The sequence below is a fragment of the Columba livia genome, chromosome 2 (genome assembly GCF_036013475.1).
Source record: "Columba livia isolate bColLiv1 breed racing homer chromosome 2, bColLiv1.pat.W.v2, whole genome shotgun sequence".
Lineage (NCBI taxonomy): Eukaryota > Metazoa > Chordata > Aves > Columbiformes > Columbidae > Columba > Columba livia.
Window position 1 is genome coordinate 49,061,371 of NC_088603.1, and position 20,452 is coordinate 49,081,822.

Sequence of the window (20,452 nt, forward strand, 5' to 3'; positions counted from 1 at the left end):
TGCTATTCCATCCCATCCCACCACATCCCATGCCATCCCCTCCCTTGTGGGTTTGATTGGTTTGGGGGTTGTTTTCTTTTTAAAGAAACACTGAAGAGATGGCATGGTTCATGATGGCAACCAGTTTTTAATAAAAACATATAATACACTTTCTCACATAAATATTTTATATAGACACAGAAATACTCGCACCAATGCAATGTCCTAAAGCTCCAGTTCTCTTTAAACAGTGCAAGAAAAAAGAAATCATTGGCACAAGAAGAAGGGAAATGCTAAGTTTCTAAAACATAAACAATCAGACTATTGCTCTTGTGTCCTTACACTTCACTGAGCGCCTCAACATGTGAACCAGTTGTGGTCTGACACCACAGCTGCATGGGCAAGCAGAGCCTCTAATAGCGTGTTGCCAGCAACAGAGGTCATTCCAAGAGGGATCTGACCATGATCCTGCCATGTGCAGAAAGGATCACACCACATTCTCTGGAATCCAAGCTAAGATGGCTTTGGATATGATTATCTGATAGGATTGGTAATGTTGAATTGCTAGCATAATGCAGGTAGGTGATTAAGCACCTGTGACTGGATCTTTTGGTTTACTTTGAATTTAGGTTGTACAGTGACCATTTGTTTTTAATTACAAGCATACAACCTCAAGGACAATATATCTAAACTTCAAGTCTACACACTTGTTTTTCTTGACTTGCTATAGATATCAAGAAGTAACTTCAATAAATCAGTTTAGAAAAAACGCTTTTGAAGAGAGGAAAAGGGTGAAGGCTGGTAAAGATCAGAGCTGAGAAACAGTCTTGTGTCTGCCTATGTGATACAGCTTTTAAAAGACAATGAAACAGAACTTTAGGCTTCCCTCATATACATAAGACTTGACAAAATAAATAATAAAATAAAACAAACAACAAACTTGCACTGCAAAACTCACTCTCCCCAGCTCCCATGTAGAGAAGTTTTTGGATTTGCAGCACCAAGGGTTGCTGAAACACAGTGCAGTTTAGATTCTCTATTTTTTAAACTCAGCAGAGCTCAGGCTAATTCACAAGTCAAAAGCATATACTTTTTCACTCTACTGCAACAACAAAGAGCCTCCTCATTCTTCACAAAGTGAGGGGAATGCAAGAACTTTTATGCAGGAAAAGCTATCACTGCTTTAAGCCTGAATCCAGATTAAAACAAAACAAAACAACACAACACACAAAAAACCCCAGCAGACTTAAAGACACTGGCACATCAGAATAAATTCTCAAGTTCTTCCTTTGTTATGTGACCAGGCAGAAGTATAGGGCATAAAAGCCATTGAAGTGTTCCTGCATTTTAAGTTTCTGATAAGGATGTTACTTAATTCAGGATTTATCACTTGGCATTCTTTGCTCACTTGCCTCATTTTTAAGAGCCTAAGTTTCTCTCTGCACAACTTGCACACTGCTTTGCCATTGCTAAATCAGGAGCTAAAATATTCATGAAACATCTTCCAGGCAACTCCATACACAGCCCTTGGCTGCCACAGCACAGATCCAACTCACCCATCAGATTAAGAAAGCCCTAAATAAATTCAGGCTTCCAGTACAATACGTTGGCTTGATCCCATGCATAGGTGAATAAAAGACATACGAGGTAACACGTAACTGCCACCTTACTCTGCCAGGTCAGCAATCTTTGACTCGATTCTACAGCTCTTTGTGCCAATAGTGCTCACTATAACAAACAGCAGGATAAGCAGTTCCTGCGGTTTCACACACTTTCACGAGTTCACATCAAAGGGTAGGATGGACAGCAGAAGGAGTGGTTCTTCATATTTAGGATTTGGCAAATGATGTGCCCACACGCCTGACAACAAGAAGCAGGAGAGGGAATCTGACAGCTTGTCAGTCACAATGTCGAATGGTTTGATGCAGTGTGCTATCATTAAGATACAGACATGTGCACACGGGATCCTCCACCACCATTCTCGGAGACTCCTGCACTGTGCAGGGACAATCTCTCCTCGCAGATGGGCTGAGGCTAAAAAGAGGCAGCATCTTCCACTCCTCCAGCCTGTCCCTTACATTTTACTCAGACTTAACATTCATGTCAGTCATCAAACCTTCTTGCAGTTGGAATCTGGTAAAGAACATCTTTTACAGCACACACCCCCTCTTAGTTTTGTGCTCAGGTTGCCAAGGTAGGCAGTGATTGTGCAAATTACACCCTAAATTTTAAGAACAACAGGTAGGTAGTACCAGTTGTTCATACAGCTACAGTGTTATGTCTTCATACGTAGAGACATCTGCTCTGTTTCTAAAGAGAATTTTAATATCCCTAGATATTTAACAAAAACAAAACAAAACAACCCACAAACCACAAAAATAAAGAAATAAACAAAACAAACCAAACCACACCAGAAAAACAAAAAGCCAAAGCTATGTTTTCTGCAAGGCACACTACAGAACAGGACACACACTTCTGTGCCCAGCTTTGTGGCAACCACAACGGAGCTGCAATAGTCCCAACCTAGTCAGCCAGCACAGAGGCACAAGTGAAGAGGGGAGCAAGCTGTACCCAAATCTGGACAACACACACTGTAGGGTTTTTGTAACAAAGTAGGAATGAGGAAGAAGGCACAGTGGATTCAAAAAAGTGAATTTATCTCTAAGTCTAAACTCAGGAACACTGAAACATGGACTACCTGGTAAGAGAAAATTATCATCTGGGAAACTGTGAAGGGTCTGTATAGAGCCCAAAGAGTTCCTTACCAAACGCTCATAGGTCTCAAACTTTGGAGAAAGCTTACAGAAAACAGCAGCATTTTCTTTCCAAACCCAAAGATACTCCACATGCAATCAAGCAGCAGCTTTTAAGAGGCATCTGAAGTGTCAGTATCTATATCTGCTTCCATTATAAATTTATGCATTATGAGCTATGACCCTAAAAGCTACATCTAAGGAGCAGCTCACACTGAGGGTGTTGGTCAGGGATTAACAAATGAATAACAGGAAGCAAATAAGTCTCCAGTACAGCTGGATTTAAAAAGTACTTGAGTGTTCCTGACATAGTCAGACCAGCAGAAAAAAAAATGCTTTTCAGAGAACAAGTAAAACTTTGGCAGCAATCAATTCTAAAGTGCCTTATGCTTCTTAATCCCTGAGCAAATATTGCTGCAGAGGCAGAAGCACATTTCAAGAGTGTTAAGATGCTCAAGTAAACTATAATACATGACACGCCAAAGAGGTTCCAGTTACCTTCTCTGCTATCAAGCACAGTACAAAATTGATGACAGCGACTGTGTTCCTAGCTTTCCTTCAGTACTTCATTTCTCTTCCGCCCACTCCTGCGTTATAAGCATTAAGAGACACATCCAGTCTCCCACTGAGGTCTGCAATGTTCCCCTGCGAGAACAAAGCATACGAGGAAAGTGGATCTACACCAGACACTGGGCTCTTATTGGCCAGACCAGCAAGGAACAGGCTGGCAGGTTCTGCAATCACTGTTTTCTCCTCAAACACTTTCGCTCAGCAATGTCTCATTGCATAAATGAGGTGAGCACAGAGCACGGGTTGTGGAAACCTGGCCGTTTCCGTGGGACTCTGCCAGTACGGTCCTTTCTGGAATGCACTGATCAAATGATGCAAAGATCCGATCCTTCTTTCCTCTACTTGCGAAAAGGCCTAATCCCCTGTCTCAGAAGAGCTTTCTTCCTCCTGGCTGAGCAAGGCTTATTCCTCTGTGGAACTGGGAAGTTCCTATTGCCAGTTGATCACAGCAAGCAGGAGGAGTGAAGCTGGTCATTTCTTGTGCAAGTCACTCAAGATTTCAAGCCCATTTTTTCCATCATCTGTTCATACACCGTCCACGCCATTGCTGCCATCAGAGTCCGCCTGAGGGCACGGGGCACACCACCTCTGAAAAAGCCAGCCAACCCAAAGTCCTGCAACAGGAGATAAACAAACAGTAATCCATCACAATCTGCCTCTGATGTTATAATTTCTGATCACTTATTACATGGAACAGCACAGGATATACATCAGCTTGGACCCAGATCAGTTTCTGAAAGACCTAGGCTTAAATAGCATTTAATGTTTAGGAAAAACCTGTAGCACCATGCAACTGCAGGGCTACCTAAGAAAGCAGGAAGAGCAGTGAGTGGAGAGGGAACGTAAGGATGGGGATAATGGATGGAGAAAGCCACACTCAAGCCCAGTAAAAGAAGGAGAGGGTGTAAAAGTTTCAAGACACTTCAGGAAAACCACTTGTCTTTGTTTTAGAGATTCATGTTTATAAAAGTCAATTATTCTGTAAAAACTGAGATTTTAAAGTACTGAAGTAAAAAAAAAAAAAAACAACATTCTGATATGAGAAAAATGTACCATGCACAAAAAACCCATACGCAAATAAACAGATTTTGTTTAGGGATAGAGTTCATTACGAAAATAAATCAAACCTGCCAGGATCTGCACTTTTGAGGGCAGGAAGGGAAATGTAGGCTTTGAGTACATCTCCATCCTATTCCTGGGATACAGATCTGGGCATTTATTTCTCCTCTTCTGTCCAAAGTGGAAAGAATTGTTTTGTAGCTGGTTTGTATCTGAAACCAGCATTTCACACTAGATACTAAAGAAACCCTTTGCCCCGGTGTGGTAATCAGAGATGAACCAGAGGCAGCTGCAGCTGTAAACACAGTTCCTCCAAGTCTACATACTAAGCTAAGTTGAAAAAAAAAAAAAACAAACTTAAGATGAAATAAGCTAAGTACTTTCCATCATTACCAGTATAAGAATCAATCTGTAACAGACAGAACTGAAGGGAAATCATTCACCAGCCTGGATATGAAGTGGGTCTGTGTGGAGAGATGCTTGCTGGACTGTGCTCACCTTTGTGCTCCAGTACTCTGAGCTTACTCTCCAATTCACCACCATCCATAATTTTGGGAAAACAGAGAGAGGACTGAGGAATGGCAAGAATAATCAGGGAGCAAGTTCACTGCCTTGTAATCCATTTACAAGCAGCAACAAACACATATGAGGAGTGACAACGGCTCCTCTACTTACGAAAAAAAGCATGGAAAGGACTGATGCTTCCGACTGTTTTCAGACCATCAAACAGAGTACTTTCCAGTTATTACTGAACAGGCCTACACATACACCAGTGACAAGAGATTCCACCTTAGTCTTCCACAGCATGACCCAGTTCAGCTCCTGAAAATGCTGGCACTGACTGGGCTGACTGCAAAAGCATATCGAGAACTCACATTTGTTCACCTCTTTAAAAAGCAAAAAATTTCTTAGCATAGCTGTGCTTTGGGGAAGGAGACTAGAAGTAAGGCTGCAATTGCACATATCAGAAGGGATTCACCTCACCTTGTAGATGAAGGCAATGGCCTGGCTTGTCCTGCGGTACTTTTGAGGAGACAGCTGCATGTGAGTTTTGATGACATCGGCAGGCTGTGTTGCCAGCGAGGCCAAGATTCCCGCAAAGATCCCACAGCCAAAATTCAGCAAGGGCATGACCACAGGTTCCAGCTGGTCTGCAAGACAGCAAAGGGAATGGACTCAGACACAAAACAGGCCAGGAATATTCATGCTGCATGACAAAGTGAAAAGCTACTGAATTATTAAATCAATGTCTAAGAGAAGTTAAAACCCATGCAGTGTAGGGAAACCTTTCAAGGGGAAAAGTGGCTACTCGTCAAAAGTTAGCACTATTAAAAAATCTCACTTGATGGGGAGCTGAATTTGACAGGAACTCAGAAAGACTGTGCAAGTGTTGCCCCAGACAGTTCTAACATCAGAGAAGCCCCGGTTTAGTGGCAACTGATCACTATACAAGACATCCAGCAGCAGAAAGAATTGCTGATGACATCGTCTCTTCCAGTTGTTCACTAACCCACCTTATGCATCAGTCTTCATAAAGACAATCAATCAGCTTAGGACCAATTTCCATTTCTACACTAATCTGAGCTATAAGTCTACAGTTCACAGGAAAATGTGGATGTCCACTCTAAAGCCCTACAAGAGACTAAATACTGAAGTAGAGGGCAATAAGCCAATCATGCAGTCAACTGTAGAGCAAGATGTGAGAAGAAAAGCATTTTCCATTACAGCCTCTGATGTTCAGCCTTACCCTGAGGTGTGAGTTTTTTGGTCTGTGTGTAGAACATCAGGTAGATGCCAGAGAACGGCGCATCCCGCAGCAGCGTTGCGGTGAGCCCACTGAACATGCCACGAACCCCTTCCGTCTCATAGATATTCTTCAGAGCTCCATATACACTCCCATAGCCAAATCTTCCACTCTGCAAGGGTAGACAGCTGTCAGTCATCCATGTGCCAGGCACAGGCCAAGGAGCCGTACACACACCCTGAGGCCATAGTATCCATACAAACAGTAGCATGCGCTCCATGTGATGCCCAAGATGTAAGCACAGAGGACATCCCAGGGCGAAGTGTGGGTTTCACCTACCTCAGCCTTCAAAACAATCCTTCAGGAAGGTAAAATTTGAAATATACTACATAGACCTTGTACACAACTGAAACTTAAAAACCTCAGGGTGAATGCTGTTTCATCTTACACTTCTTGCTTAAATATCAGTGCGCGGCATTTCATGCACAATATATGAACCAGGATAAAATCAGGACTACATCCCTGGGTCTGCTGAAGCAGCAGCAACCTTCTCCAGACGGGATAATTTATTTTTCATCACAAGGAAGGTGTGTGACATCATTAACAGGTAACTAATTAGAAAATCAAACTCACCTCATATCGAGTCTTCACTACAGTCACTGGCAACATGCAAATCCCAGAAACTGCACGTGCAGTGGCACCCAGAAAGACAGACTCTAGGGCTGTGGGTGAGCGGTCCACTAGAAAGTTTTGCTTCATCATGTACAAAGTGCTGAAGTAAATCCCAACCCCAGGAATACATCTTGCAAAGGACTTCACAAGAAACAGAATCGGACGAAGAAAGAAAAAGCACTCATAAGACAAAATTTCCTACACAACATTTCAGAGACTGTTGAACTTGATAGGAAGCTTTGTAGAAACAAAAGTCACTAAAGCTAATATGCTGAAGAAAGAAGACACAGTAAAAAACATTTACAGCACCAAGAGACAATTGATTCAAATGATGCTAGGATTTAACACATTTTTCAAGGGCAGTTTTCTAGATACAAGATATTTCAAAACAAAATCAAGTTGGTGCAGTTGCCACCCTACATTTGCAAAAGTATTCAAGTGTTCAGCTGCTCAGGACTGCAAAATGACAGTGACTGCCATGACCAAATCAGTGGAATTCACAACATTAACTCTTCAAAATGGGATTTAATCTAAATCACATAGTTTCATTCATAATTGTACAAGAGCTGGCTATGGAAATTCAGGCAGCCACCATTAGTAATAAACTGTAGGTTTATTTATCTACTTGGTTTTAGAAGTCAGGGTTAAAACAGCCACTTACTGGAGAGACACCTTTCCAGAGCCCGAGAAGACTCTCAGTACGGACAACCCTAAAGAGCAGTGTTACCATCCCAGCATGACTGGACCTGAAAGGAAGACAAGACAGGAACTGCAGAGACAAAATGCTTATGCTCTCTGGCAGATATATTCCACAGCCACCCACTCTTACTCGTATCTCAGTGCACTACCCCAGCACTTCAGAAGCACTCCTTTTAGACTCGTCTGCTTTCCTTGGTCACTCTTTCCAGGGTTTCTCTGTCACTTTCTGCTTTCCTACCACTTGTAATACACATTAGAGGCCTCTCTCATTAGTGTCTTCAGTTGCTCACTCCCCTTGTTAGCAGCAGCAGCAGATGTAGTCATAGCCGACTACACTGGGCAAATGGGAGCAGCTGCACATGTGGACAGGTTATGTGGCAACAACCTGCAATTTTTCAGGCAGAGGACACCCTCTGAAACTGCATGGTGGCCACTCCAGCAAACACTAGTCTCTCAGATGAGTACACAAAAATGCTGAGGTTATATGTTATTAAAGTAGTGTTCACAAGAGCAGCTTCTTCTGAAGCAAAACATCAACCCTTCTCCATGCTATACAAATATACCTCCTATTTCAGACAGACTCTCAGTATCTGAATTACAACTCTGAACTCCAAGCCTTGGCCAGCAAATCAGGCAGAAGCCTACGGTGGAGCACCCCCACGCCGCCCACGAATACACATCCCCACTCTCTCACCCAGCAGGCTGCAGAGTTTGCAAGCGGGTTTTCAGCAGGTCAAGGGGTTGGAAGAGGAGTGTGGAGCAAGTCCCACTGATGGAGCCACACACAAAGGCCTTTAGGACTGGATGCATCTGGAAGAGGAAGAAGACAACTTTAAAAGGCCATTTAATTAAGAATGGCACAAGAAGAAATACAGCAAGTGATGTGTCACTTGTTATAGGAATGACTCACTAAGGACTGCTGCTCAGGACACAAGAAACTTTTTCAGAGCCTTATCAAGTTTTATTTGTGGCTTTTGGTTTCTCTACCTTTCTTGGGAGATTTTTGCAGAATTTCCTTGCAATTTGGTGGAGTTTTCTCAACATCACATGCATTGACAGACATTTGGTAACCATTTGCCATGTTAAAGGAATTGGGTACCCTCTTCCCACCACTCCAACTACCTGTGCCTTAGCCCTCCTCTCATCCCCCTATGCTCAGCACCCCACTGGCAGCACCTCCAACCCTTCCTCCTTGTTGCACACCACAGGCACGAGTGGGGCTCTCCCCTAAAACTCCCCACCACCCAAACTCAGCTCAAATGCACCCAAAGCACAGCAGAGCTGGCTCAGCCAAGGCCTGACTTTCCTATCCACACCAGCTGCCACCTTTCAGCACTTGTTAGGTGATAAGGCAAAAGGCACAAGCCACACAGCAAGGTGGATATCTTTTTATTAAAATGCATAATTGTGTTTTGTTAACGAAGTTTCTAAACCCCCCGGAGCAGAATCACACCACAGAAAATTTTTGCAGCATGGTGCTTTTTAGAGGGCCACGCTCAAAAGCCACTGAGGTACCTTCCACCACCGCTTTTCGGACCTCCCTTAAGACCCGTTACGACCCTCTGGCCCCGGTGCACGGGCGAGGCAACGACAGCTCCTCAGTCCCCAGGCAGCCCGCACTTTGCCGCCGCCTGACGGGGCAGCCCCGGGAGCCTCTTCCCAAGAGCCAGGCGGCCACAGGACACAGGAAGGGGCGCAGCGAGCCCTCCTCCTCCTCCTCCTCCGCCGCCGGACTCTCCTCAGCAGAGCGAGCGAGGAGGGCGCGGGGCCAACGGCCGGTTACCGGCATCCCAACGGACCGTAACGGACCGGCCGCGCGTCGCTACCTCTGACTGTCGCTCCGGCATCCCAGCACCACCCCGCAGCCAGTGAGCGCGGCGGGTGAGAGTGACGTCACCAACGCGGCTCCCCCGCTGGCCAATCCGAGCAGCCCAACGCGGGGGCAGAGCGCGGCCCCGCAGGGCGCATGCGCTTTCTTTTAACCCCTCGGGTGCCGCTCCCCGCGCCCTCCTCGCAGCCAGCCCTGTCAGCGGCCTGGCCAGCGCCGGGCACGGGCCTGGGAGCCAGCAACGGGCAGCCACAGCCGCCGCCTCGCCCCCGGGATCGCCTGTTTGTCACAAAATCACAGAGTGTCAGGGATTGGAAGGGACCTCAAAAGATCGTCCAGTCCAATCCCCCTGCCGGAGTAGGAACACCTAGATGAGGTTACACAGGAACATGTCCAGGCGGGTTTTGAATGTCTCCAGAGTAGGAGACTCCACAACCCCCCTGGGCAGCCTGTTCCAGTGTCTGTCACCCTCACTGAGAAGAAGTTTCTTCTCATATTTAAGTGGAACCTCCTATGTTCCAGTTTGTACCCATTGCCCCTTGTCCTACCATTGGTTGTCACCGAGAAGAGCCTGGCTCCATCCTCGTGACACTCACACTTTACATATTTATAAACATTAATGAGATCACCGCTCATTCTCCTCCAAGCTAAAGAGACCCAGCTCCCTCAGCCTGGTCACGTCTCTTGCGTGTTTGGTATCTAACAACTGAGACCCCGTGGGCTCTGTCAGACACGGGCAGCGGGAAGGGGACAGTTTATAATGGGTAGTTGTCATGTCATCCCTCAGCCCCTGCAGCTGCCTTGTTGTGGAGACTGTGGCGTTCAAAAACCTGAGCTTCTCTGTAAGGAGCCATTGAAAGAGGAATGTTGTTTTTACAAAAAAAAAACCAGGGACCAGCCCTCTCCCTCCCCCAGCCGGGGAAAGGACTGAGAGACATCAGACTATGAATCCTTAATGTAAAACAAAGTCTCTTTGAACTAATCCCATAATGCAAACTGATTATTTAAAAAGTTAAGCTAGGGGGAAGGGTAACCAAAGATCCAGGAATCCATTTTTAAAATAAATCAATAAGGGGAGGGGGTTGTTAGAATTAGATGAGACAGGTAAACTGAGGCAGGTGTTGGGTACTCTGTAAACCCCGCAGTACCCAACCAATGGGGAACGGGGAGGGAATTTGCGACCGGAATTTGGGGGAGATATAAGCAGGGGCTTTTTGCCCTATTCCATGTGCCTGCCTTTAGGGAGAACACCCGGTCTTGTAAAATAAAATATACTTTGCTGAGAGATCCTGCCTGGGCCTATTATACTGACAGGGTAATAGTTTCCTGCATTCTTCCCATTTGTTTCTTACCACTACTGTTTCCACTTGGTCTTCCATATCCTGAGCCCAGACCAGAGGAGGGCTGGGTTTCCAGAGCACTGGAGGAGCCAGGTGCCGAATTGACGCACTTCTATTTTAGGCCCGCATGAGCCCTTGGACTGTGTGTCTTCACTGCACCTGCAGAGCCAGCCACTGCTTGTCAGCGAAGCAGGATGAGGCTGCGAGGAGCACGCAGCGGCTTCAACAAGCTGCTTTTCTGAGAATTTCGCCTGCCAGTTTGCTGTGCCCTGGCTGATTAGGGAGGCCGAACGTACAGATACGTCACGCTCCAGCTAAGTTTGGCTGTTCCTAGAAAGAAAATCGTGGGTGCAGCAATAGCCACGTGGATGAAGCAGTTACACTTGTTTGCTCACTTTGGCACATGGCAGCCCCTTCAGAAAGAGGGAATGTACTTCTCTGACTAGCAAGCTCCTCTCATTATGCAGTTCCCTCCTCGGGGGAGTGTCTGTCTTACATTTCATTAACTGACTCCGCCTGCCAACTCATGACAGGATCAGCTCACTCCTATCCCTCCTGGTGCTTTTTTCCCAAGCTCACATCTTGCTCCACTGTGGACTTCCACAGGGGACAAACTGTGTCATCATGGTCTTCACTGCAGTCTGCAGGAGAATTTCTGCTCCAGCGCCTGGGGCACCTCCTGCCCCTCCTTCTTCACTGACCTTGGTGTTTGCAGAGTTGTTTCTCATATTCTCAGCCCTCTCTCACAGCTGTTGTTGTGCAGCATTTTTTACCCTTTCTTAAACATGTTATCGCAGAGGCGCTGCCAACATCCCTGATGGGCTCAGCTTTGGCCAGTGGCAGGTCTCTCTGGGATTTGGCTGGAAGTGGCTACTTCCAACATGGGGGCAGCTTCTGGCATCTTCTTACATAAGCCACCCTTGCAGCTCCCTACCAAACCCTTGCCATGTAAACCAAATACATCATCATTGATTATATAAGGGAGCTGTCTGGGAGATAGATGACATTTTGAAAAAGCTCTTTTGGCCGGTTTTCCTTGGCATGTTTGTATTGTGCTGGATGCGACCGGGTAGGTACCCAAACACTTGCAGGGAATGTTTTGTTTTCAGAACTAATTCTGGCTTTAGCCATGGCAGTTTGCATCTTGTTTGACTTTTGCTTTGAAGACACAGTAAAAACATTTAAATTATTGTTTAGAGAAGTGAGCTTAACAGATCTAAAAAGGCTGACAAACCCAAGTGATCTGTTTGAAATGCTTCTGTATGGAGATGAGTTTTTGTATGGAGCTGAGCGTGCTGCAGCTGGATCCTCTCCCTCCATGACTTTGTCTGGAGCTACAGCAGACACTTTTGTTGTTTCCCAAAGCAAAGCAGGGACTGCAACAATAGCGGCCATATGATGCAAGAAAGAACTCCTCCAGCATGAAACCCTAGCAGTAACATCACTCTCCAGGCTCTTGGCTTGCTGTGGACCTGGAAGAATTTTGCTCTCTTAAAATAAGCCTCACAATAAATGAGGAGGTGAAGCAGCGCTGCTGATAACAGACATCTCTGCAGGGTTGATTTCCGTGCCTCACTTCTGCATGAAAACCCAGCAGAGGGAGTGTCATCCCTTCATATCACTGTCCTGGGCAGATGCAAGGAGACAGCTCAGCTCTGGTGGCTTTCCAGCCACCAATGGGACACACATCTATTCTTCACTAAAACGGGGGGGAGGCAAAATTCACCTGCATGGTCTGGGTCCAGACTGGTCCGTGCTCAGGGGTGGCTGCAGCTGGGGTGCACAGGCACTGTTGGCTTTAGGTGTAGGATGACTCTGTCTGAACCCATGGTCCCTTCTGCCCCTGCACCTCACACTATGGTTTGTTCATGGTCCAAAATTTCCCAGTTGCTATGAGATAGGAATGGAAAGGTGAAGTATTACTGACTCTGCTGAAGGATGCAAGTCTCTCTGCAGAGCCAACTGCTGCTTTGAGGCACTGCCAGTGCAGGAGGGACTCCTTCCCCTGAGATAATTTCCAGTAACAACACTGGTCAACAAACCCACCTTCCTGTCAGAACCAATGGGTCTGTGGCCTTGGAGCAGACACCTCTCCACAATGGGTATTTTTGGCAATCTGACAGGCAGGCATCATGCAGGGGTGACGCTGACGCAGTCAATCTGGTTGTGACTAGACAGGTGAACCATATGCCCTGCATGCTTTGTGCCACGAGGACACCTTCCACAGGAGGATCCCACGGGGCTTTACAGGGATCTGCAGGTCACCATGGCCACCCAGCACCAGGGACCAGCCTCACCCCATTACAAACAGGGAGATGCCAGGAAGCTGCACACACACACTTGCATGTGACAGAGGCTCAGGTGTGGCTTGTGGTGCACAGCAGCGCATGAGTAAGGCGCTGGTGTGTGTCCTGGTGTGTGTCAGGCAGATTAGCAAATGGCCTTGACGTGACCGCAGGAAAGATGCTGCTGGTGAGCTCTGAGAGGCAGAGTTGTAGTTGACAGGTGTGTTTGCAGCCAGCAGCACCCCTCTCTCTGCACCACTGCGGCTGCACAGCCCTCGGGCACTGAAGGTGCCTAATTCGTGATTATGGGTTAAGAAAAGCATTTTCCAGTTCCTGACCCAAGCCAAAAGGATCCCCAGGGGGACGTGTGCTGCCATGCTGCAGAAGAGGACCCTGCTGTAACCAGGAGGGTTTGGCTCTGCAGTGCTTATAGGAAGTTTTCTGCCAAGGCTCTGTCCAGAAGAAACAGGTTACGTTTATCTCATGCTGCTACTCACATTTTCCGTCCGCCGTAATACCGTAAGTGCAGCCGTGAGGCCAAGGAGTGGGCAGGTGAGAGCAGGGCATCCTGTCCAGAGCCAGGGCACGCTGCCAGCAGAAGCGGCACCAGCGCGTGGACACTGTCCTACCTGCAGGGTGGCTAAACAGGGACAGCTGCAGCCCCCTCTGCTCCTCAGGGGCACCTGCCTCCTCCTCTACCACTGGCACTGCTCCTCCAAATGGGGGGACGCTGGCCACCTTCCCACCAGGGCTGGTGGCTAATTTGCTTTGTTGCTGCACTCCCCTCAGACAGGTTTCCCCATTGCCATGCAGGGAACAGGCAGTGTCTCTTGACAGTGGCGTTTGGCCTTGTCTCTCCCCTGCATACAAGCTGCCAGCAACCTGTGCCACTGCTGTCACTGATGCCCATTGACATCTCATCTCCTCTGGCCAGTGCTTCACCCTAAGGAAAAGCTTTGGGTGCAGCTCGGTCCTTTGGCACGTCTGGCCAGGGACCAAGCCTGACCCCAGGAAGACTTGTGAAGCCCCTGTGCTGTGTGTCCAGGGAGCAGAAGTGGCTCTGAGTGTGCTTTGTGCTGCCATGTCTGCACCAGCCAGCGCAGGCACCAGAGGATGTGCTGCCACAGGCTCTGGGCAAACACCGCATGCAGCCTGTTCCTTTCTTGTTCAGGCTTCCCCTGAGCACATGCCATGTGGTGTGAGCATCCCAGGTGTCACCCTCTGTCCCAGCTACCATGTGGGATGGCTTGTGAGCTTCTGTCCTTGCTGCATTGGGAGATACCTGGATGTTTCATGGCTCCCCAGCAGTCTTGGTGCTGCTTGGGCTACTTGTTCCTTCTGCTCAGGCAGCCTGTCATTTCTGTTTAGGAGACTAAATGTACAGAGCTGCCTAAGGACAAATTCCTGTCTGGTTGCCACCTCTTTGTTCACATTGCATAATTCCTGGCTATCTTCTCTGCCAACAACACTGACAGAGATGTGAGTGCTGTCTTAAGCCTGTAAATGGATAATGGAGATCCCACTTCAGCACTGTCAGTAACTCCTCTGACAAAGGAGTTTGTTTCTGGTTTCGGTTTCTGGCTTCTGCTAGTGCAAGAGTTAATACCCAGAAGAGCTTGGCTGTTCATCACACTATGGCTTGACTAACACATAAAACTTTGACCCAATGTCACACTGCCCACCACAGCAAAAGAAATCCACCCACTCGACGTAGGGAACAGTTGCAGATTTTCTCAGTTCATGGAGATTTATCCCTCTGCCTTTGGAGTGATGGCGAATGAAGGTGGGCCTTCAGGGGGTTTGAGAGAGACAATAGAGGATTCCACATGGACATCACCAGCAGCCCATCTACAGGCTGACACCCAGTGAGGTACTGTTTGCTCAAAAGCAAACAAGAAAAGAGGTGATGTGACTTGCCTGAATTGCAGTAATAACACCAGGCTACAGTGAGGAGCAGCAGTATTGAAGGAGGTACCACACACTTCAAATGCTGCCTGTTGCTCAGTAGTGCTGCTCTTTCATGTGTATCTTGTGTTGGGATCCTTTTGGCTTGGGTGAAGAGCTAGAAAACACCTTTCTTAACTCATAACCACAAACTTGGCACCTTCAGCACCCACGGGGTGCTCAGCTACAGCTGTGCAGAGAGATGGGGGGTACTGACTGCAAACACTCCTGTCAGCTACAGATCTGCCTCTCAAGGTCTAAATCTGCCCCTAAAGGTCTAAAGACCTAAAGGTCTTTTCCAACCTAAATGATTCTCTGATCCTATGATCATTTCCCTTGAGTATTTCTGTCTGTGGGTTGGTGGCTGCAGGGGGAAGGCAGCTTCCAAGGAAAAATGTCCAGTGTGGTGCCTTTTGCCATCACTGACTATTGGCAGCATTGGGCCATGCCCCACAGACACCTTCACTGAAAATCCTTGGAGCAGAGGAGAAGCATTGCTGCTTCCCCTCTCCCAGCCACAGGGGCTGCAGAGCAGGGGCTGAAGGTGAGGGACAAGGGCACTTTACAGATGCATGGGGAAATTGCAAATCTCTTCCACTGACGTCCATATCAATGCTCAAAGTGAAAAGCAGATCGTTTAAAAGATAAACATGACATGTTTCCATTTCTCTGTCAACTAAAGAGGTGAACTCATTGGCTTGGGGTTTTACACACCTTTAAAGTAACACGTATCACACAGAAGAAAAGGCACTGTATGACTGCGCACTGCTGCGGTGAGGACCTTGCCTGTGTCTTGTCATTGCATCATCAGCTAAGGTAAATACTGCCGGTATACATGTGTGAAGGTATGCTGCTTCTTAAAAATCTGTAATATAAAAGCATTATTTTTGCAGTATTTCAGACACGGTGTTGGATTATGGAGGGGAACTTGACGTACCTGCTGGGCAGAGGGGACTCTGAGGACATGTTGGTGAGTGATTCCCTGCCGGGCTGCTGCCCTGTGAGCCAAGGCCAGTAGCACATCTGAGGGGGTCCAGTTTTTTCCTAAGGGGACACATAATACTGGTAGGGACAGCGGGGGGTTTAGAAGAAATCAGTGCGACTTTTGTTCTCTAAAAGAAACAAAGAGTGAAAGTATCTTTGGCTGGTGAGACCAGGGGATGTGCTGCCATCCACCTTCTTTAGCTCTCTGCTGTCACAGGTTCTGCCCAGGGATGTAGTGGTTGCTGCCAGGGGCTGCAAGGGTCAGGGAGCAGGGAAGAGGAATGTTGCTGCCACTGGTGTATCCTCATAGGTGTTAGGAGAGCAGAGCTGCTGCTTTTGAAAGGAAAGCAAGCCGTCCCCATTGGCAAAGTCTTGGTGGACTTGAGCTGCTGCCAGGTGTGGTTTGTACTGGCACAGGCCAAGAGAGCAAACTTCCTGCTGGGGAGGGGAGAAGAAGGGGTGTAAGCCCCTGTTTGGTCTTTGGGAATTTGCCCCCTGGGCCAGAGCTGCCACCGCTGATCTCTACCCAGGGTGGAGAGAGTGTGCAATGTGAAGCACCCACTTGTGACCCGTACATGGTGGTACCTTTACAGCTGAAAATCTGCTTGAACCATGTGGGAATCCTCTGCAAAAGTGACTTGTCCCAGGAAGGGCTGTTTCTGGCACTTAGCTAACTGAAAATACACCTTTTAGGAGACGAGCGTTTAGATACCATTTCTTCCCTAAGCACTGCTCCCTTTCTCCTTTCTGAAGGAAACGTGAATAGGACCCTAAAACTTTTGTCAGGGGTTATCAGCCCTATGACCATGCCCATTTGATTGCTGGTTTGGGGATGCACCCTAGGTCTGGCCCCAGTGCCCCACCATGTTCACCTGGACTGCAGGCATGAGGCTGGATACCCCACATGCAGCTGGTGGGGGGATACTGGTAACCTCTGGTTTACCACCACAGCTCCATTGTCCTTGATCTCCTCTGCCCCTCCGGTGCAAAACTTCATCCCAGATCTTGCAGGGGAGAACGGGTCACTCATATTCATTCCTCATTTGCATCCTCCAACACAACTGAGGCAGAGCTGTTTTGTCCTTGTGCAGCTTGGTGTGACCTGACTTGTGCTTAGTATACATCCAAAAAGGGTAATTTGGGATTTGGGCCTCATGAACTGCATTATCCTTGAACAGGTAGATTACACGTCACCAACATCTAACTTCTCTGCAGCCTATGAATATGCCTTCCTCTACCCAGAGCTGGACATCAACTGTGATCTTGAAAATATCCCAGCATTTGCATCTACTTTTTTTCCAGTGCTGTACTCCCTACTGTTTGTGACTGGTCTCGTGGGAAATGTTTTGGTCGTTTGGGTCCTAACAGTCTTCAGGAAAGTCAGGGCCATGACTGACGTGTATCTGCTGAACCTTGCCATCTCTGACCTCCTCTTTGTTTTCTCCCTCCCATATTTGGTTCACTACTCCATCAGGAACCAGTGGACTTTTGGAAATGCGATGTGTAAAATCATCAGCTCAGCTTACTTCATTGGTTTTTACAGCAGTGTCTTCTTCATAACCATCATGAGTGTCGACAGGTACTTGGCCATTGTCCGGTCTGTCTATGCTCTAAAGGTTCGGACAGCTGCCTATGGGGTTATCGCCAGCATAGTCCTTTGGGCAGTTGCCATTTTAGCATCAGCACCAGACTTAATTTTTTTCCAGGAAACAAATGACAATAACTGGACTAAGTGCAGCCCTCACTATTCCGATAGCAACAATGGCTGGAAGACTTTCAGTAATTTTGAAGTCAATGTCCTGGGGTGGTTGATTCCTGTTGGTGTCCTCATTTTCTGCTACCACAACATCTTGAAAAACCTGCAGAAGTGCCATACTCAGAACAAGTATAAAGCAATGAAACTAGTTTTTATTGTCGTCATTGTGTTCTTCCTCTTCTGGACCCCCATCAACATTGTGCTTTTTCTGGACTCTCTGAGGAAAATGCACATCATCGATGACTGCCAGACAAGCCAAAGGCTAGACCTAGCCACGGAGCTGGCTGAGGCGCTCTCCTTCATCCACTGCTGCCTCAACCCAGTCATCTATGCCTTTGTGGGTGAGAAGTTCAAGAAACATCTCCGTGAAGCTTTCAGAAAATACACGCTTTTTCTGTTGATCTGCAAAGACTATGGTGCTTTCAATGGGCGCAGCCTGGACAAGCACTCCTCTATGTACACGACATCCTCACAGTCATCTTTTGTTGGCACTGTCCTGTAGAGCTACAGGTCAGAAACTTTCATCCTGAGCAGGTGACCTGAAGCTGAGGAATCCTCCCAGCAGGGCATCCACAGGGATGCACTGTTTGGGTGACAGGAAAAATGGAAGCAACTGCTTGAGCTTGTTTTTATCAAGGTTACCTTTGGGGTTCTTACTTTTTAGCATCTTTTTTATCATTGTTCTCCCTTTCCCTTGGCACATCCTTCCCTGCCTGCTTTGTCAAAGGGAAACCAAAATGACCAGTGGACTCCTGCACTGCCTGAGCAGCACAGAGAAGTGCCTTAGAAACATTTCTTCCCCAACCTCATATTCAGTGCTGAAAGGAACTGTTTACGTTTTTGAATTTGGGACACTTGGCCACTCCTTTCCTCATTTCAGCAGAATGGATTGGCATTGCAGGCAGGGACAGAGCTCACAGCAGGAGTAGGAATTTGCTCATTAGAGGGAAGCAGTGCCCAAGTTTAAGGCATCATGCCAGGGCCTGGCTCCCAGTTGACAGGTCTGAATGAGGTTTCCAGCCCAGAAAGAGTTTAGTGAGTGAATAATGAGATAAGCAACAAAGCACATGCTATGCACGTGTTTTGTCAAAATCAACATGGAGGAATATCCAGGTATAATCCTGACTTCCCATCTTCTACCAGGGCTTGCAGCTCCTGGTCTGGAAGAGTTTGGAAGCTGTAGCCTTGAAATTACATTGTGGGTGTCAAGAAAAACCCTTATGCAAATGATTGAGTGCCTTAGGGACAAGTGGAGAAATAGACACCAGGAAAAAAAGGCTGAGTGGAAAAAATACTAAATGTGAGCTGAAAAAGCAGTAAGAGTCATATGTCAAAGCTTCCTGCGGACACACTGGCTTGTAAACCACAGGCCAGGGCGGTGGCTGCTCTCAGCAGAGCCCTGGCCCGCTGGCCAAGGCGCTGGTTGCTCTGCAGGTGCCCGCAACAGGATGGAGAGTGGCACGAACAACGGTAATACACCAACCATCCTGGAACTCAGGTGGTATCTAAAGTGGATAGCACTGGCTGGTTAGAGTGGCCAGAGGCTCCACAGATGCCTAAAGCCCAGACAACACCCACACTTCCCCAGGAAGGAACTTTTTGAACACGTTAAGCAACTGATGTGCCAGTCTGGTCACTGCTCTTGAGCATACAGCTGGGGTTGACATCCCATTTACTGTTCTGACTTGGTAGCTGTGAATGACTGATTTGTATGTGAAGGGTTACCCAAGAATATACATATAGATGTACATACGCATACATATGTATATGTGCATGTGTATATTTATACACATGCATATATGTGCATATATTTTATATATATACAGATATTGATTGATAAATCCAATGGTGTTCCAAAGATTTTAGGCCCGATCTATTTCTCCCTACAATGCATTACCATGTCTGAAGTTTTATGATAAAGATATTCCATGCAATGTAATTACACAATCCTTGTACCTGAGGAACTTATTTTGTTGTTTATTCTTTCAGTTTGTGCATTTTCTTCTGTCCTGAGCAGTTGTACAAGACTGCCAATCCCTCCAGCTGTCTCTTGTCTCACTCTTTTCTCTCTCTCCCTCTTCCTGCTCCCCTGGAAAAAAATAAAGAAGTGGAGAGTAGATTATCTTTTATTACAGAAATTTAATTTCCTGTAAGAGTTTCCCCTTGTAGTGTTTCCACACATACTGAGTACCTGTGAGCTTATTTCCTAGACTAGAACAGAACAAAACACAAAATACATTTCTTTTCAATCACCAATCTTCTTTGGACAGGAGTTACTATTTTAATGTGTACTCGTATTTGCAATCTGCAAGGAACAATCTTTTGCAAGAACAGGTCACTAACAGAAGGTGTGTAAGGAATACACACTGCTTCATGTGGGCCACGACACACATTCTGCAGATTGCAAAGCAAAGACTGTGACCAGAGGAAGAGCAGAGGTCCCAGCAGCAGGACCCCAACCTGGGGCAGCAGTACAGCCCCTGCCTTTTGGGTGCCTTACCACCCTCAGGCAACCAGGATTTTTGTTGTATATGCAAACACTCAGGTGCTTAGAAGGGGATTTACAGAAATTCAGGACAAAGCCAAAGGGTGGTGGGCAGGAGAACAGCACCAGCCATCTCCCCTGCAGATTCATAGCCTGAGCCCTCTGCATCAGACCTCACTCAGCTGAAACAGAAGAGATGGAAGTGATTTCTGCAGCCCCATCCTGCAACCCTTGTGAGGGCACTTTGGGACAGGTGCTGGAGCCCATTTGCCCGAGCTGGCAAGAAGATGGCCTTTTCCCAGCACTACTGAGTGTCTCTGCTAGGGACTATCTCCCTCTTTTCAGAGGTTTCAT

The 20,452-nt window shown here is 47.0% G+C and overlaps 2 protein-coding genes across 8 annotated transcripts; one reads left to right on the top strand and one right to left on the bottom strand.

Annotated features, from left to right (window-relative positions):
• Window positions 1-107: 107 nt before the first annotated feature.
• Window positions 108-11,056, bottom strand: SLC25A38 (solute carrier family 25 member 38). 7 transcript variants are annotated; one of them, XM_065051812.1, is made up of 7 exons: window positions 10,657-11,056; window positions 8,171-8,286; window positions 7,439-7,546; window positions 6,739-6,918; window positions 6,109-6,277; window positions 5,346-5,512; window positions 108-3,916 (listed from the first exon to the last, which is right to left on the bottom strand). In XM_065051812.1, the coding sequence occupies exons 3-7, from the start codon at window positions 7,505-7,507 to the stop codon at window positions 3,794-3,796; spliced, it is 708 nt and encodes a 235-aa protein (XP_064907884.1). In that variant the 5' UTR covers window positions 7,508-7,546; window positions 8,171-8,286; window positions 10,657-11,056; the 3' UTR covers window positions 108-3,793. The 7 variants fall into 7 exon arrangements, with proteins under 7 accessions (XP_064907884.1, XP_005499996.1, XP_064907882.1 ...); XM_005499939.3 differs by having other exon boundaries at window positions 7,439-7,523; window positions 10,657-11,013; XM_065051810.1 differs by lacking the exon at window positions 10,657-11,056 and adding an exon at window positions 9,303-9,383 and having other exon boundaries at window positions 7,439-7,523.
• Window positions 11,057-15,302: 4,246 nt separating this feature from the next.
• On the top strand, window positions 15,303-19,449 carry LOC102095311 (C-C chemokine receptor type 8-like). The gene is made up of 3 exons (XM_013371804.3): window positions 15,303-15,689; window positions 15,767-15,843; window positions 17,036-19,449. Exons 2-3 carry the CDS (start codon window positions 15,790-15,792, stop codon window positions 18,113-18,115), a joined length of 1,134 nt encoding a protein of 377 aa, XP_013227258.3. The 5' UTR covers window positions 15,303-15,689; window positions 15,767-15,789; the 3' UTR covers window positions 18,116-19,449.
• The last annotated feature ends 1,003 nt before the right edge of the window (window positions 19,450-20,452 follow it).